This window comes from Papaver somniferum, unplaced genomic scaffold (assembly GCF_003573695.1).
Source record: "Papaver somniferum cultivar HN1 unplaced genomic scaffold, ASM357369v1 unplaced-scaffold_125, whole genome shotgun sequence".
Classification (NCBI taxonomy): Eukaryota; Viridiplantae; Streptophyta; class Magnoliopsida; order Ranunculales; family Papaveraceae; genus Papaver; species Papaver somniferum.
In genome coordinates this window covers 3,335,224-3,353,116 of record NW_020621603.1, presented here as the reverse complement: position 1 = coordinate 3,353,116, position 17,893 = coordinate 3,335,224, and the positions used below count along the sequence as shown (strand labels likewise).

Sequence of the window (17,893 nt, the reverse complement as noted above, 5' to 3'; positions counted from 1 at the left end):
AATGATTCTGATCAATATTGGACAAAGATCAACAACAAAAATTGCACCATGCATATTGGAATCAAAATCCATATTGTCAATGTCATGTTCATGAGGTAGATATGAAATGAAAATAAAAAAAAACAAGGATGCATTTGCTGTTGATGGGTATCAAACCCAGGTTTGTACTGTGGAAGTTAGAAAAGCAATACCCCCTGATTTCAAAAATCTTGCCAATATATAGTTTGGTTTCATTTCCTTACTTTAGAGAATAACTATCCTATTTAATGTGGTGTCTATATACATTTAGAAAACCATTAGTTTTGGGTGATTTATTGATGGGTTATTCTCACTGTCTAAACCTCTACTGAGAAACAAATCGAGATGATCTAGTGCTTATGATCTCTGTCAAGTCAAAAAATGTTTATATATAGTTGATTTTCATTTTTGCATCGTTAGTGAAAATACCTGGAGTTGGTGAATAATTTTTTTCTACTTTATCACTGGAATACTAAATCAATTTTCTACCGTGTAAACGTGGAAAAGTCAGAATGCAGGCGCATTTGCTACACTCTGTGCTTCATTTTATGTTAGGATGGCCATGAATTTGATAAATTGTAGTTCTAAATCCTATTTCGGACTGTAAGTTCCATTATCAATGGCTAAATTGTAGACCTGTGTTGTTGATGAATCTTTTAAGTTTGCAACCTGAAACTCTACTATATTGTAGGTCATTAACTATTATTTTGAAGGTTGGATAGGTGAGGAGCCTGTAAAGAGTTAGGTCAACTATGGTGGTAAAATTATTATTGTTATGATCATGAAAAATAGAGTGGGTTGATATATTGGGGAGGGCTGCACGTGTGTGAATACTAGGACAAGACCTGAAAAAGCTTTATTAAGGTCTTTTATCAACAGAGTGCTGATTGGGGTGTCAATTATGGTACACCACATTTACTAATTGCAAGAGTTTTACATATTTAATGAAACCGCAATCCACTATGATACCCGATTTTGAAGATAATATTTCTTTATAAATGGTTTTGAATTGTATGCAGGGAAGCATGCACGACTATTTTACAACGACTTGGATGTAGTAGATGAGATGAGTGCACTAATAGAGGTAATTCTCCTTTGTACTCACGGAATACAGTTTATCGAACTTAACAGTTGAATTTACTACCCGGTTGGCATTCCGTGGACAGCTTTCTTCTTACTGAAAGAGATGCCTAGGATGGAAAACTACAGATTACCAGAAGGAAATTCACTCCAGTACGGTGCTGAAATCAACCATCGTCGATGGTTTCATAATCTTTTAGAACCAGTAATTAAACCATAGATCATTTGAATGTACATTATGTATGGTTTGCAGGGGATCAGCGGATTACATTGCCAGTACGTGGTGATGGCTTGGATGCCATAGTTTGCCCATTTAGATGGGCGTGGTCAAAACAATTTCTAATACCAAATGTTGGACGTCCTTTATGAGTACTGAATTATATTATTAGATATCTGAGCTCCATAGTTATTATTGATCTAAACTACTGTATCAAAGTTCTTTATCAATTTTGATTGAAGCTATCAAGTGGGTAAGTTGTTAGTGTGAGGCATCGATTCCACCCTTTTATGCAATATAGGTTTCAAGACACTTGAACAGAACTTTCATTTTTATTTTAACCGTGGTTCATATTTTGTTTGCATCTTCAATTCCAAAGTGTTGGATACGTACTCCCAGGCATCCAAACTCGATATGCTGGGTACCTCAAGTATCCATGCTGCATCGTAAGTAAAACACATGATGCATGTGTGGTTTTTCCCCACTCGACTTCCTCACTCATCTATTCCCATGTAAAAACACGAATTCGCAATCACCGAACCGAAGGAAAAAGAATTTACCGGCCAAGATTAATAAGGGCTAAAACAGAGGTAAAATGGACCTAAATCAGTAGCTAAAACAAAATTCTTAAGAAGAGGTATAACTGATCTAAGCCAATCACCCTATGAAATAGCCTGTGCCTTTCGGGCTAAGAAGAAGGTGCAAGTTTCACTCTCCATCCGCTGGCCAAAGAAGGTGTAAACAAAGGGAACCAATATTATTAGTCTACCGATATGCCCCAGACCCCAGCTTAGGACAATTAGGCCCGTGCCTGATCCTGTCATACGACAGTGCAAGATCCCCATTCATATGTTTAGAGAATGTTTAATACCCAGCTTAAAATACACCGCTTAAGACTATGGTAATGAAGGCAAACGACTATGGTAATGATCATTGTGATCTTGCATTGTCGGAAAATGAAGGCAAAAGACTATGATAATGATCATTGTGATCAGTTGGGAAGAATCATTACTTGTGTACACTTAGGAGCAAATGATTCATGCGAAGTTCAAGCACAATTCAGGGAATTGGCTAAGGAGAATTTCAGTTTGCATTTGAGTATTGATATTCGACTTGAGGCAGAGTTGGAACGTATGTGCAACATAACAACAAAGATCGAGATCAGTAGGATCAATGGCAAGGCAGTAAAGCTAAGTGATGGCATTTGGTACTAGGCATAAAAGTTTTGGCAAGGGAAAAGGCCAAACAAGTTTGATGATTTCTGAGATAGGCTCAGAATTGTGCAAGGCCAAAGAGCAAGTATAACAAGTATACTTTGTTGCGTTCAACGAGGGCGTTGAATGGATTAGGTGGGGGAGGTTTGTTACGGTCATGCAAGTGACGCATAATGATTACGCATTACAGAGTTGCAGGCCAAGTCAGTGTGCAGCCAGGATGGCGCGACACTGCGTAGACTGTCAAGTGCTAAGAATGGCATAACCCCGCAGGGCCAATGAAGTGCAAGAGTAGCACTACATTGTAAATACATTTGGCTAAGTAATGAAGCTTATTAACCGACACAATGAAGCTTCATTTAGGAAAGGAAAGACAAAGCTAAAGTGGCAAGTTGCAAGATGCAACATGAGATGTTGGCATGTTGGCATATTCGTAATCCAGAGTTGGCCCAGCTCAAGGAATGGATTAATGATAGACACATTTTTGTGTCTAATTTGTCTCGATTCTATATATTGATAGTTCTCATTTTTGTACTTATTATGGTGTTTTATGTGTGTGTAGGTATTTTTGGCCAATAAATATTTTTGGAAAAATCGGCTCGAAAAGTTGTCTAAAAACGCCCGGAGGACACTTGTTATTCGGACTCTCAGCATGGATAAGGGGAACCCTCAGAACACCCAAGGCATCTGCTAAAGGCACCCCTACTCTGGATAGGGGGCACCTCTTCTTCTTCACAATTCGAATCGGAATTCGGCGGGGAAAACGGCAGCAATCGTGAAGGTTTGGAATTGGATTTCGCAAGGGATTCGACCATATTCGATTGCAGATATTTGTTGGGCTGGACTTTCTGGATCACAACAGGGCTGGTAGATTGATTGGACTCAACCAATTGAGGCTGGATAAGCCGCGAGAAGAAAACAGAGGAGGAAGAAGTTTTCGGGGTCTGTTGAGATTATATTTGGCAGTTACGGGTGATTTGAGGGAAGATAACCCTTCCTGAGATTCGTATCAATCTAATAGAGGAACTGGAATGACCTGTACAGCTCAGAAACGCGTAGAGAAGAGTTTGGAAAGTGGAGAAGTCCGAGACTTTCGGCCGAAGAAAAGAGAGAATTAAATCGAGTATTAGGGTTCCTGTTGGCTATAAAAAGGTTGCTTCAAGTCACAGAGAGGATCGAGAATTCGGGGGTGAAGCAGAGGAGACGTCGGAGCTGTAGGAGAAGTTGCAGAGTATCTTCTGCTGGTGAAGAAGAAGACAAGATGAAGAACATAGGACCCAATTGGAGCAGTCGCAGAGGAGTTTGTAACACTACAGAGGCGAATTGATCAAGTTGCAGGAAACCCGTATTTCTGATGCTGCTGCTGAAGAACATCCGTTGCAAATAAGAACAACGTCTCAAATTTGTAACTCTGCTACAGTAACTTCTTTATCACAGTCAGTCATTCGTTTTGCGACTCCAATACACCGTTGCAAACATTCAGAGTTATAGTTTTTCATCTTTTAATAAACTTTTGAACCATAAACAAATATTTTTAGCAAGTGATTAATATGAGGAGCTAAACCCCATTGCCGAGGCGACGGAGGAAGCCATTTTTCCAATTATTATGTGGTAAATTCTATTTAATCTAATTTTCGTAATTCTTTTATGATTATTTGCACTGAACTGAAATCGAATATATGATTCTGATTAAGTGGTTGTGTTCTCAATTGATGGGTCATGCTTAGGTTAAATCTTTTGATGGTCCATGCCTTCGATTTACAACTATTGTTTTGAGAATCTACTTGTCTAGGCGAAAATATTAGAATCACTTTAAACGTAAAGAGTTGCATAAATATTGACTAGATTAAATCACATAAAAATTGGAGACTGGTGGAATCCAAAGTCTCAGTGCTTTTTATAAACTTGAATACAGTTTATTTTTAAGTTTTCTATTTTAATTTGAGTCTAAAATCGAGTCTACATAATCCGAGTTGAACGAACTTTACTACCACTTAAAAACTACATCAATTTTTGGCGCCGCCGACGCGGATTTGTATTAGGTTTTAGGTTTTAGATTTATTTTATTTTTTTTAGAATTTTTGTTCTCTTTTACGCCTTTGGTATTTTTTAATTCTTTTCAGATTTCGATCGAAGCTACAAGGAAAGAAAAAGTTCCATAAAAGGAAGCATCGCCAAAGAAGGAAAGAAAAGAGGAATCCAAAAGGAGTGAAGAAGAATATTTTGCATATAGTTATTTTGTTTTATTTTTAGAAACTGTAAATAGGGTTTTAGTTTTTTGTAACTTTTCTTTTCCTTTTTGGACATTTTTATTTTTTGGACATTCTTGGACATTATTTTTTTAAACCCTAAGGAAGGGTCAAAATTAAATATCAACTGTTTGCAGGGAAGGACGACAATTACAATACTGTCTCAGCCCCTCGGGTTCGTACACTGACATCGGAGTCGGTGGCCTGAGTCGACTTCAATGGTTCATCGCCCGTCTGGTACGGGAGGTAAGATTCTATCCACCCACGAATCCCCTGTCAGTGGGTTTTATTTTGTGTGACAACTCACACTCCTGCAATAGAATGTCGAACTGGTATTACAATAGCCAATACAACGAATATCAGACTGAGTTTCAAAATGGACGTTACTACTTAGACCATAGTGTGAATAATGGTTGGGAACATCAGTATTTTGAAGGTTATGGTCCATACCATAGTGAGCCCAATTACTATCCACACGCCAACCGGTCATACGAGCAAAATTCCTCTCTACTAGAGTCAACACGTAAGTTAGCTGAGTCGACATGTAAGTTAGCAGAAATGAATAACTTAGTTATGGACGAAAGCAATGCAACGAGTGAACTTTCTTTCCTAGATTCAATCAGGAAGTCATGTGAGTCGACTCAAAATATTTTGTTAGAGGCCCAGAACATAACTGCTCTTAATTTCCAATATAGTGTTTCCAATAGTACCTTTGAAAATGGAGATAGTTATTCGCATAATCAAGATGACGAGGATAAAATTGGTAACACTACTTGTTTAGATGAGGTTCAATCATTTTCATGTTATTATAATGATGATTATGATGAGGATAGTGTTGATGAAGAATTTGAAATAAGTAGGCATAGTGATCAGGAATTTGTTACTCCAATTGAGCTTAATAATGATAATGTTTCTTGTTCAAATCCAAATAATTTTAATAATTATTCACCTATTCAAAAGGATGAGGATTTGACTAGAGATACCCCCGTTTTAGACGATGTAGTATTTCCTTTTGATTACGAAGCTAATAATGGTTTAGAGGAACGAGTTTTTTCTGAGAATATTGTTTTAGAGTCTAGCGATTTAGAAACATTAGTCTTAGACAAAGAAAGTGAACTCGTAGAGATGAGTGAGGATGAACCATACTTAGAAGAATCAATTGACCATTTTCATGAATCTAATGACCTTGAAATTAGGGAAGTTGTGACTAGTCTTTCTAGAGACACTAAAAACTCTAAGTTTGGGGGTGATTATCATTCTCCATGTGCTTTAACTATTAGAAAGGTACCTCACTTGGGACTTGACATATGGGCCTCAACCATTTTACAAGATTATCTTCATACACGTTTTCCTGAACCTAGTGATGTCCATAAGGAAGTTCAGTTGTTAGAAACCCATCCTATGGTTGATATGGTTTACCCATGCTATGATATCCAGATTGACTTTGTTTTCCCACCAAATATTTTTCAACCGATTGTGGGAATGTGTAAGTTTCAGATGTGTCAGTTATTAAGTTTTGAGACTAAACCTAATTACTTTAGGAGATTAGGGTCGACACATTTGTTTAAGGAAGACCACCACTCTTATTGTGGTCAGCTGTGTGAGTCAAAACTGATTGACTTTAAGAATCCACAATTATTCAGGTTATTATTCTGTGCTTCTAAGTTTTTACTTGAGTTTTTCCAGAATCTAATACCTGAACCGGACCTTAGATTTGAGGAATTCCAGCGCATGAAAATATTTTATCTAGACCCTTTCATAGAGCCTGAATCTGAACCACAGCTAGATGTAGTTGTCTTAAACAGGAAACTAGACAAGGGTGCGCTTTATTTGTTAATTTTCTTGGCATGTTGCAGATTCCTTTTACTTGTGATAGCTCTATTTGGTTTTGATGACCCACAGAAATTTCGGCTATTAGTTTATGATTCCATGAGGTGACTAATCATCTATTAGTCTGGCTGAAGACGTTAAACTTAGCACTTCTTGGGAGGTAACCCAATATTCATGCGACACGGTAATATCTTTCCTTATCTCTTTTGCTTCAAATGGTAACAGTTTCTCCTTGTTCATGCTTTTAATTTCATCTTTGGAACATTGAGGACAATGTTAGATTTAAGTTTGGGGGTATGGGAGAAACTTTTTAGTTGCAGTATGAATAAATAAACTCCAGAGCTTAGAAATTTATGCCTATTTAGGATTGCACTAACTAATCTAAGTGGATGGAAGCATTTTGATCGTAGGAGTTGAGGAACCAATCTGAGTAGATGGCAACATCTAGAAGAGTCTATTCATAAAAGCACAGAGCCCAGGTGTTAGAAATAACATGATAAGTTTCACCATATCTCGTTGAGTCATTTTCACTTCTATTTTTATTTTATTTTTAAACTATGCTTCTCTAAGTGATAGGTGGGGCCCACGATTCAAGTTGTTACCAATGCTAGGGTGAATTAGAGTGATTGAGATACCATGAAAAAGAAAAAAAGAAAAAAAAAAGATGAAAAAAAAAATTGAGACCAGACCATTTGACCAAAAGGAATAAATTCAATAAAGTCGACCACTGGTACCCTTGTATATGCCAGTTGTGTTGACCTAGAGTTAGGTTATCGACCAATGGTTCCCTTGTATATGCCAGTGTGTTGATATTAGTCAGACTAGTATCTCAATCTATTAGGATAGGTTCATTTTGGCGGAGGACTTCATACAGATATGGGAAACGCCGTTCGCTTAGTAAACATCAACACCATCTATGTTTTTCTATATCCATCTTCTTGATCTATCCACGTGATTAGTTTTGACTCCGGATATTGATGTCCATAATGCAACTATCTGAGTAGAGCTCTGTCACTTTATATGAATTTTAGTATGCTTGAGTGCAAACTCATGTACAACAATTGGAATTTCGCATCAGGGTACTTCCTCCTGTAGTCAATAAGTATGCCAACCAAGGAGATTCTTTAGTGCTTTCCAAGGTTCTGCGTAGATAGCTAGGGTTTGGAGTATAAAGGTTTTGTGGGTATACCTCTGGTAATCCCTCCCGAGACTACAACTCGGCCACTAGGGACACTTAGGGGTTTAAAGGCTTATTGCATACGCTAAATGCAATCGACGATGCCTGCGACAGTGAGTTAGGATTTTATTTTCTATTTCAGTTTTGCTCGAGGACTAGCAAATAAATAAGTTTGGGGGTATTTGATAGACACATTTTTGTGTCTAATTTGTCTCGATTCTATATATTGATAGTTCTCATTTTTGTACTTATTATGGTGTTTTATGTGTGTGTAGGTATTTTTGGCCAATAATATTTTTGGAAAAATCAGCTCGAAAAGTTGTCTAAAAGCGCCTGGAGGACACTTGTTATTCGGACTCTCAGCATGGATAAGGGGAACCTTCAGGACACCCCAAGGCAGTGGCTAAAGGCACCCCTACGCTGGATATGGGGTGCCTCTTCTTCTTCACAATTCGAATCGGAATTCGGCGGGGAAAACGGCAGCAGTCGTGAAGGTTTGGAATTGGATTTCGCAAGGGATTCGACCAGATTCGATTGCAGATATTTGTTGGGATGGACTTTCTGGATCACAACAGGGCTGGTAGATTGATTGGACTCAAACAATTGAGGCTGGATAAGCCACGAGAAGAAAACAGAGGAGGAAGAAGTTTTCGGGGTCTGTTGAGAATATATTTGGCAGTTACAGGTGATTTGAGGGAAGATAACCCTTCCTGAGATTCATATCAATCTAATAGAGGAACTGGAATGACCTGTACAGCTCAGAAACGCGTAGATAAGAGTTTGGAAAGTGGAGAAGTCCAAGACTTTCTGCCGAAGAAAAGAGAGAATTAAATCGAGTATTAGGGTTCCTGTTGGCTATAAAAAGGTTGCTTCAAGTCACAGAGAGGATCGAGAATTCAGGGGTGAAGCAGAGGAGACGTCGGAGCTGCATGAGAAGTTGTAGAGTATCTTCTCTGCTAGTGAAGAAGAAGACGAGCTGAAGAACATAGGACCCAATTGGAGCAGTCGTAGAGGAGTTTGTAACACTATAGAGGCGAATTGATCAAGTTGCAGGAAACCCGTATTTCTGCTGCTGCTGCTGAAGAACATCCGTTGCAAATTAGAACATCGTCTCAAATTTGTAACTATGCTACAATAACTTCTTTGTCACAGTCAGTCATTCGTTTTGCGACTCCAATACACCGTTGCAAACATTCAGAGTTATAGTTTTTCATCTTTTAATCAACTTTTGAACCATAAACAAATATTTTTAGCAAGTGATTAATATGAGGAGCTAAACCCCATTGCCGAGGCGACGGAGGAAGCCATTTTTCCAATTATTATGTGGTAAATTCTATTTAATTATTTTTCGTAATTCTTTTATGATTATTTGCACTGAACTGAAATCAAATATATGATTCTCATTAAGTGGTTGTGTTCTCAATTGATGGGTCATGCTTAGGTTAAATCTTTTGATGGTTCATGCTTTCGATTTACAACTATTGTTTTGAGAATCTACTTGTCTAGGCGAAAATATTAGAATTACTTTAAACGTAAAGAGTTGCATAAATATTGACTAGATTAAATCACATAAAAATTGGAGATTGGTGGAATCTAAAGTCTCAGTGCTTTTTATAAACTTGAATACAATTTCTTTTTAAGTTTTCTATTTTAATTTGAGTCTAAAATCGAGTCTACATAATCCGAGTTGAACGAACTTTACTACCACTTAAAAACTACATCAATTAAGGATGCAAGATAAGTCATGAGATGACTTATGCATTGGCATATGGCTTAGCCAAGGCATGGCCAATGCGAATGCAACAGTGGCGTTGCCAAATGCGACATTATTGGCCATTGCTCAGTAAAAAGAATGCAAGTGATGCACTTAACGTATGAAGCTAAACCAAGCAGCAGAACAAAACATGATTGGCATGAATTTACTCAGATGTTGGCATCAAAAGAGTTAAGTGCATGGCCTAAATAAATGTAGCGCTAAGATGGCTGCACATTGGCTCGATTCAAGTTGCATGTAGCGCGATGTTGGCTAAAGCTGTCAGTTACGAGTGGCATGTGCATCACACGCATGCTGAAGCAAGGGAGTTGGTTGAGATAGTTATAAAGAGGCTTTATAACAAAGTTTGGCATGTTCTAACTGTTCAAGACAAGTGTGGCTTCAATCTGCATGACAACACAAAAGGTGGCAGTTGAAAATCAGATTGGCAGTTAGGAAAACTACCTGTGGACATGTGGCTATCTGTGGGATGTGCAAGCGGTTGCACACAATTTTGGCTAGTGAGTTTTCTGTATAAATAGTCCTAAGGAGTGGGAAAATCAGTAGGCTTACATAGAGAGAGTTCGGTAGACATGCAGTCTCATACTTGAGAGAATAACGACATCACCAAGAGGGTGATGGCCTGTTTTGGTCCATTTGATGGACTGTTTTGTATAATCTTCCTCAATGAAATGAAATGGGTTTATTGTGTTAGTTCTTTGTGTTCATTATGTTGCTGATCTTGTGTGAGAAGTGTTGAAGTGCATGGAAAAACCTCTTATGCTTATGGGGGCATGAAGAGTTAGAGAGAAAGAAGAAAATACTTCTGTTGTGCAAAGCCTTTAGAGTGAAGGCAGATGCATACTTTGGTGCAAGTATGCAAGGCTGAGTACTTGTGGGTGATGTTGAATCACTGAACCACAGAGTATTGTCGGTCATGTCCCATGAAAATTTTAGGCGATTGAATGGGCATGTGACATTAGGATGTATGAGGAGGGAGATGACGACCCTAATTCTGGTTTTTCATTTTTTTTTGCTCTAGTTTAGAGTCGTTGTCGTAATATAGAAACATATGACGATCCTTCGCGAACGACCCCATTTTAAAAGTTAACGACTCTATGTGAAAAACAAACAAGCTCTCTGTCCTAAATATGGAAAGGGTTGTCAACTTAAGTCTTAAAGAGTCGTCATTTGTAAAAAATTTGGGTGACGACACTTGTTAGAATCGTCAGAGTTTATCATATTACCATGACGATTTTTCATAACCTGAAAAAAATTGCAGGCCGTCATTTGGAATTTGAATGTCGTTTACGTGTTAAATTTTTGGATGACGATCCTTGTTAGAGTCGTCAGGGATTATCGTATTACCATGACGATTTTTCATAACCTGAAAAAGTTGCAGGTTTGAGTCGTCAATGGTGGTGTCAATTAATTGACGACTTTCTAGAGTCGTCGGGGTATATATCCCTCGATAATGACGACTCATTCTCTGAGTTCTGGCATAGTGTGTATGGATCGACCACTTAGAGCACCATCTAGACAATTTGAAGAGTATAAGAAATTTACCCGAATATTTTGAACTTCGTGTTCTTCATTTTGAGAATTAGTTTCTTCGTTCTGATCAATGGGATCTTCATCAGCACCCTCATTTTGGGATGACAACATCTCTTCATAAACCCCTTTTATTTTCAAATTTTAATTCTAAAAAATTCTGATTTTAATCTAACCATACTAATTAATTTAACTAACTATTAACACTAATCATTTAGGGACAGTTTAGTCATTAAAAAAAGTTTAGGACAAGGGATAACCACCAATTATTATTTCATGACCTTTTTTTATCCTGTAACTAGGGATCCCTAATTTTTTTCCAGGGCTCCCAATCAAGCGGTGTTAAAATAGTGTGAAATAGCCCGTGCCGTACGTCACATAACAATCCAAACCTCAATTTTGAATGAGGTAATTTAATAAATATTTCTAGGGGTTTTCCAAAGCCCCTCTTTCCATCAAACAATTTTTCTTTTTCATCCCCCTCTTCTCATTTTCATCCCCTTTCTACAAACCTGAATTTCTCGTCAGATCCCAGCGGAATCACTCCGTCTTCATCATCTCACATCACATCAACGAAAACCTTTCCCGATTTCACCCGAAATTTCATTGTTACCTATCAGGGAAAAGAAGGTTCATGGCTGTAACTGTCAATTTGGAAAGAAAAAAAAAACTGTCAAATTTTAGGTTTTTTGATGGTATTTTTGTTTAATTGTTCTGATTGAGGTGGATTTTAGAATGGCACAGCAGCATGAGATATTTTGTCAGTTTGGAGTAACTAACGATGGAGCACCACGAAGAAGAAGAAGAGGAGGAGGAAGAAGAAGAAGCAAAAGGAAATTCAAACACAGCGTCAACGACAACGGCAGAGAAAAATTACACTGATGAAATTAGATCAAGTGGAGGAGGAGAAGGTGGTAATGGTGGTGGTGGAGGAATATGGAGAAGTAATGTAGATGATTTTTGGGCATTCGTTGAAGGGTAGTAATTATGATAATTGAGAAGAAATCTGGTGGAGGGAGGAATCAGGAATGGGTATGCTAAGTTTGTTGTCAAGAAGAAGATGTACAAGCAGGTAATCTCTAATTGTGATTTTATTAGTTCTATTCATCTACGTTGTGCTAAGTTATCCTACACCACTGCATTAGGTTATCCTAAACCGCTATAATAGATTGTCGTTAAGTTACTCTTAGCCAGTTAGCCTTGACTATAAAAGAGAAAGAAAGGGCTGCCGAGATAAATCGAGATCAACTTACTTTGGGCAGGCACCCAATATAACTGTTTTATTTTAGGCGGGTGTATTGTTGTTTTGAAATATATAGGCTGAGCAAACGTTAAGCGTTTCTTTTCTTCTGTTTCTTTTCTTCATCTAAGCAGTGTAAATATATCTTTAAGACTTCTGAAACTACTTGAATTAGATTATCAAGTTCTTTATTAGTTAGTTATTCCACCATTATTGTTTTCTTTCTTACAAGACCCTGTACACTTGCAGCTGCAACCTGCTTCCTCCTCCTTTTTCAGAGGTACGTAATGGTCAATGCAAATTAGTGGTTATTATGATTTAATTGGATCACTGATCTAGTGATTAAAAATGGGTTCTCTGTATATTGGTTGAATTTTGATAAAAACCTTAGGTTCTTGAACCTTAAGTTCTTGAACCTTAATTAAGTTGATTCTTGATAGAAATTTTTATTTAATGTAATGTCTGATGAAATTTACTGTTTTTTTTATTAATTGGATCATTTAGTGAGATTTAAATGGGTTTTCTCTATGTTGGCTGAATTTTAAAGTAAACCTCTTATGTTCTTGAACATTAAGTTGATTCTTGGATAGGCATTTTCATTAGTTTTCAAGAACCGCATAGTCTGATGCCCATAGTCTGATGCTGTTTCTTTCTAATTCAGTGAATTAGTTTTGGATTGTTAATGATGAAATAATGCTTCACGAACAATTTTGATGTGGAATTTCGTTTGTCTCTTAATTTCTGGCTATTTAAGAAGCAATTGATAGTATATTTAGTTGTTTCTTTGCCCAATTATTGGTATAGAGATGATCTGGACAAACCAACACATGGCTTCTTGCTTGAACTTATTTTAATTTTTGCATATCATTAGGCTATGTTTGTCGTTTCTGTCCCATTTTCTGGAGCTATCCACATCGCCGTATTATATCTACGAGCTTGCTGGTGAGTGAGCATCTCTTGTGATCCTAGTGGGCTGTCTATGTGCTAGCATAGCCTTCTAATTACCCTCTCAGAACTTGATTGGAATAGCCTTTCAAGTTGGATTGTACATTTCATGTTTGGAATAGAAGATGTAGTATCCTCAAATAATAAATGCACATTCCCTTCTGAAGTCATGATACTAACAGTTTCAACTGGTAGTACTTGAGGACTATAGGTAGCCTCACTTTATTATGTTCTTGACTAAATTTAGTTCAGTTACTATGGCCTCCTTGGTAGTGTTAACTTATATGTTAGATAGTTTTTGAATGAACAGTTGTACAGAATTTTTTGAAATAGATAAGCAGTTATAATTATGTACTGTGATCATATTCCCAGAAATTCTTGTCTTATACTTTTTCTAAATAAATTCACTGTTTTCATTTCCAGCAACTATTCTTCGAGATCTCTAGTCGGTGGTTGCTGCTCGGCTATTGGTTCTGAATTTTCTGAAAAACCTGTTTACTCGGAAGATTTGGTTTATTCATTTTGCTATAACATAAGGTTCTATACTCTCAGAACCCCAATTGCTCGCTGGAAACACCTAAACCGCAAATTGCTGACTCAGAGTGGATTTTGAAAGATGAACTCTTTCTTAATATTTTCTTTTCTAAAATTTCTACCCGCCCCTGCAAGAGTTCCCTTACCCGACCCATTTCCCCAACCTGAACCCCAAGTAGAATTACTTCCAGATGGGCCAGAGCCTGAGATTATAGAAAAACTTCTCACGGAAGAAGATCTGATTGACGGCATATCATTCCCTATCCAAGAATTCGATGAGTCTGTTCTCCAGCATTGGGTTAATCAGAGTACAACAGGTATCTGGTCAGGACTTCTACCCCACATTCGCATAGATATCTTCATTTTTGGTTACAAATATAATCCAAAGTTTGATTCTGGAGAGACTACTATCACACTGGGTTCCGGCAGAAGAGAGAACAACTATATTTTGGGATTGAATACGTATGACAACCCATTGTGGTTTCGTGAGAATTTTGTTCAGGATTTCTGTTTATCCGTGGGTGATAAAGTCACACTGCTATATGAGGAAACACGTTTAAGATTTTGGATTGATTACGACCAGGGTTATAGTCCAACATTGAGACCTGAAGCAGCAGAATATTTGTTAGATCCAGAAGACTATCTTTTTAACTGGGATCTAATTAAATTTGTGCATCCCATTGATACGAAGCATGGTCTGGTATTGCCGTCGTTTATGTTTGAAGGCAGGATTCCACATTGGTGGTGGGCTGCACCACTTGGGGAAACAGGCCATGGGCTAACTATTGGCGTACGTGATTTGGATACTAATACAAACTACGAAATCAGTTTCAAGGATGCTGGTGACGGTCATTTCATTCTTTTCTGGGGGACAGATTTTGTGGAGCGCAGAAAGTTTCGTGCAACAAACTGGATCGGATTTTACTTCGATAAAAACTCTGGATTGCTCGGTATTTCTCTTCTTCGCCGCTGAAGCTGAAGACCTTTACTTGTTGCTGGTAGAAAGCATTAGCTTGAACAACTTCCATATGGATGTCATTTGCTTCAGCGCCTGCATTTTCTATTATCAGACTTGGTCATTGGTGAATAGTTGCATGCCTGTCAACTTATGGTTTGTGGTATGTATCTTCTGTCTTTACTACACCAACTACTCTGCAACTTCATTTGGCACGTCAATTCTACTGCAGCCGAGGAATTTAACTACAGAAAAAGGATGCAAAGGTGAAGTCGGTGTTATATGTTGTTCATGGGGTCTGCAATTGCTAGTGACAAAATCAGGAGTGGTTTTTCTCATAATTATATGACAAAAAGTTTTTTTTCTTTTAGGATGTAATTTGGACTGCAAAATATCTGAATATGATTTTTCAATTAGTCTAGTACAAATGTTCGAAGCTTGGTTAAATTCTGGACTTCTTCAAAATATCTGAATATTATTTTTTTCTGCAATTAGTCTATGAATGTTATAATCACTAGTAGAAATGCTGAAAGCTTGTTTAAGGAACCATGAACCACTGAAAATGAGAGACTAAAGCCAGGGGAAGGGGTGGGGTAGAGTTAACAAACAAAGCCATTTTAATACAAAATCAGTTGTTGGACGTCTTAGATAGTCCGAAATACCAACTTTTCCTTTTAAATAGTTAGCATGTTGAGTTCTAATCAATGTAGACAACAAACGAAGAGAATTGTAGGGAACTGAATCAATATGAAGGGACACTCTACTCAAATGTGGTTCAGTTTCCTCCAACATATCACCTTCAACTTCCATAAATGAGAACAAAGAAGAATGTTGATGCTGGGAGTAAGAACTGTAGACAACTTAATTGTCAATGGTTGTTACCTTCTACAGCGTTCCATATAGTTTACTCCAATATCTTGCATCCAGCATTTACGGACTCGGCAAAAATAAATAGAATGCAAAAACATGAGTGTGTTCATGGAGTCGGAAGTGAGAGTTGGAGGAAGTTGAACTAATAGCACACTGCTATAATGTGTGCAGTTAGGTTTAGTTTCCTCCGACATCTTATCTACAATTTACATGTATGAGCGAAAGAAGGATATTGATGTTTGAAGTAAGAATTTGAGCAAATTAAATTGATTAATATTATTCTGCGTTTCAATTTAGTTTTCTCCAATATCTTACATCCAACATTTACGATAAACAACAAAAAGGAATGGGAAGTGAAAACAATAATGTGTAAAGTCGCAAGTGAGAGTTAAAAAAAACTGAACCAGTTGTGTGCAGTTAGGTTCAATTTCTTCATCAATGCAATTCTCACTTACACCGAAAAGAGGACGATGTCAATCTATGAGAATTTTAGGAGTAATAATATGGCAGATACATGTGGCCACTTCTGTGAGGCACCGCAAGGAGAACAGACGAGAAGCATGGAATCCTACCCATGGATCTGGGACCCTGGGTGCAGTAACTGAAATATCTACCACATCTGAATAGAGATGACATGTGTAAAGTATACCAAGATCAACGGCCCAGCTTGAATAGGGCGACGAGGCATTGAAATTCCGCTGACAGAGCACGCATGCAGGGCCGTTCCTGAAAAGAAATGAACGATGATAGACACACCGAGCTTTTCTTACCCGGTGTGTCCCGAGAAGGGATCGTGCAGTTCCGGCAGCGCTTCGGGATTAGAAAGGGTTCAAGTGGGGCCAGCTTTTTATCTCACACGGTTGAATTAGATAGAGAATAGTTAGGAGTACCATTTCACGGTACATGTAACATTATCGAAAAGAAATTGCCCCAATGCAATTTTTTTCGGTACATGCCCCCAAAAATCAACAAATTAAACACCCTTTATAAGTCTCAGCCCTAAATGATTGTTAAACTAATTATGCTAACATAGCTACATCGATCAAAAAAGTCCCATACTAAAATATAACCCCTAACTATTCTCTATCTAATTCTATACGTATGTTGCTGTTAGAATTAGAAGAAAGGAGAAACGAAATCATATTATTGAAATTAATGATTTAGGGTTCAAATTAAGAGTACTAGAGAACAAAAATCCATCTTTCTCCTTTGGTTTTAGGATGCAAAAGAAAAGGAAAAAAAAGTTTATCCGTTGAAAACTCAGAAATTAACAGTTTAAAGAAAATTCATCGTTAAGTCCCCAAATATGTATATTTTTTGCTCCAAATATTTATGTAATTTCTTCAATAAGTCCCTAACAATACTATTTGTTAAGAACACACCCAATGTGAAACTAGGCTTTGTTGCCCCTGGGCCTTGCTGTCCCAAAGTGGGCCTTTCCCTGATTCCCCTGTGCGGTCGGCCCTAACGCATGATCGCAGAAGGGTCAAGTCAAGGTAGGCCCGAGATCGGGTGATCAACATACTCAGATCGGAAGAACAAGTAGCAGGCGGGGAAGGGATATCGGGACACATAAATCTTAGGACGACACATGATTACACGACAGACATCGGAAGAAATGGACCACCCGACAGAAATATCAAAACCGATAGGACAAACTAACACTATAATCTCGTTATTTGTACACCTCTGCCTATAAATACCCAATGAAGTATAGAGGTACAACCGTAGGGGCAGTTCTGAAAGTAAGTGACTGCGGAAAGAGACTAAGTGTAGCTATCCTTGAGAGTTTACTAAGCATTACCACAATTGTAACCTTGTGATAAATAATAAGATTCACTCTTCACCACCGTTGACGTAGATATATTGAACCATGTATATCCTTGTGTTCTTGTGTTGTTCTTTGCTTATTGTTGATGGGGAAAAACGATTTGCTGGTTTTCTAGGGAACGGAGAGACGACCGAGCGGACGGAGGCTCCTCAAGCGAGCAAACTTCCTAACCTCAAACAGATGCACTGCACGGGAGTGCTTTAAGTTCGAGAGATCAATCTGTAGGACTCCGACCTAAACCAAGTCAATGGCTGTTCCAGAGTCAATTCGGTCACAAAGAAGGAAGGTGGTTGATCTGTAGGAGGGTAGCTGAGAAGTGTCTGAGATCAATGGTGATCTGTGAATGTATTGTAGGTTTCTGCAATGAACTGCTGGGTTTGAATAAGTTCTGATTGATTGATTGAATTCTTGAGAGTGATTGCTCGATGG

At 37.9% G+C, this 17,893-nt stretch overlaps 1 protein-coding gene across 2 annotated transcripts; it reads left to right on the top strand.

Annotated features, from left to right (window-relative positions):
* Positions 1–11,537: 11,537 nt before the first annotated feature.
* Positions 11,538–15,210, top strand: LOC113331151. 2 transcript variants are annotated; one of them, XM_026577905.1, is made up of 3 exons: positions 11,538–12,161; positions 12,579–12,609; positions 13,698–15,210. In XM_026577905.1, the coding sequence occupies exon 3, from the start codon at positions 13,891–13,893 to the stop codon at positions 14,779–14,781; it is 891 nt and encodes a 296-aa protein (XP_026433690.1). In that variant the 5' UTR covers positions 11,538–12,161; positions 12,579–12,609; positions 13,698–13,890; the 3' UTR covers positions 14,782–15,210. The 2 variants fall into 2 exon arrangements, with proteins under 2 accessions (XP_026433690.1, XP_026433689.1); XM_026577904.1 differs by lacking the exon at positions 12,579–12,609.
* Positions 15,211–17,893: the final 2,683 nt, after the last annotated feature.

Excerpts from the sequence above, each read along its gene's own strand:
- LOC113331151 (XM_026577904.1), top strand. The coding sequence starts at position 13,891 with ATGAACTCTTTCTTAATATTTTCTTTTCTAAAATTTCTACCCGCCCCT.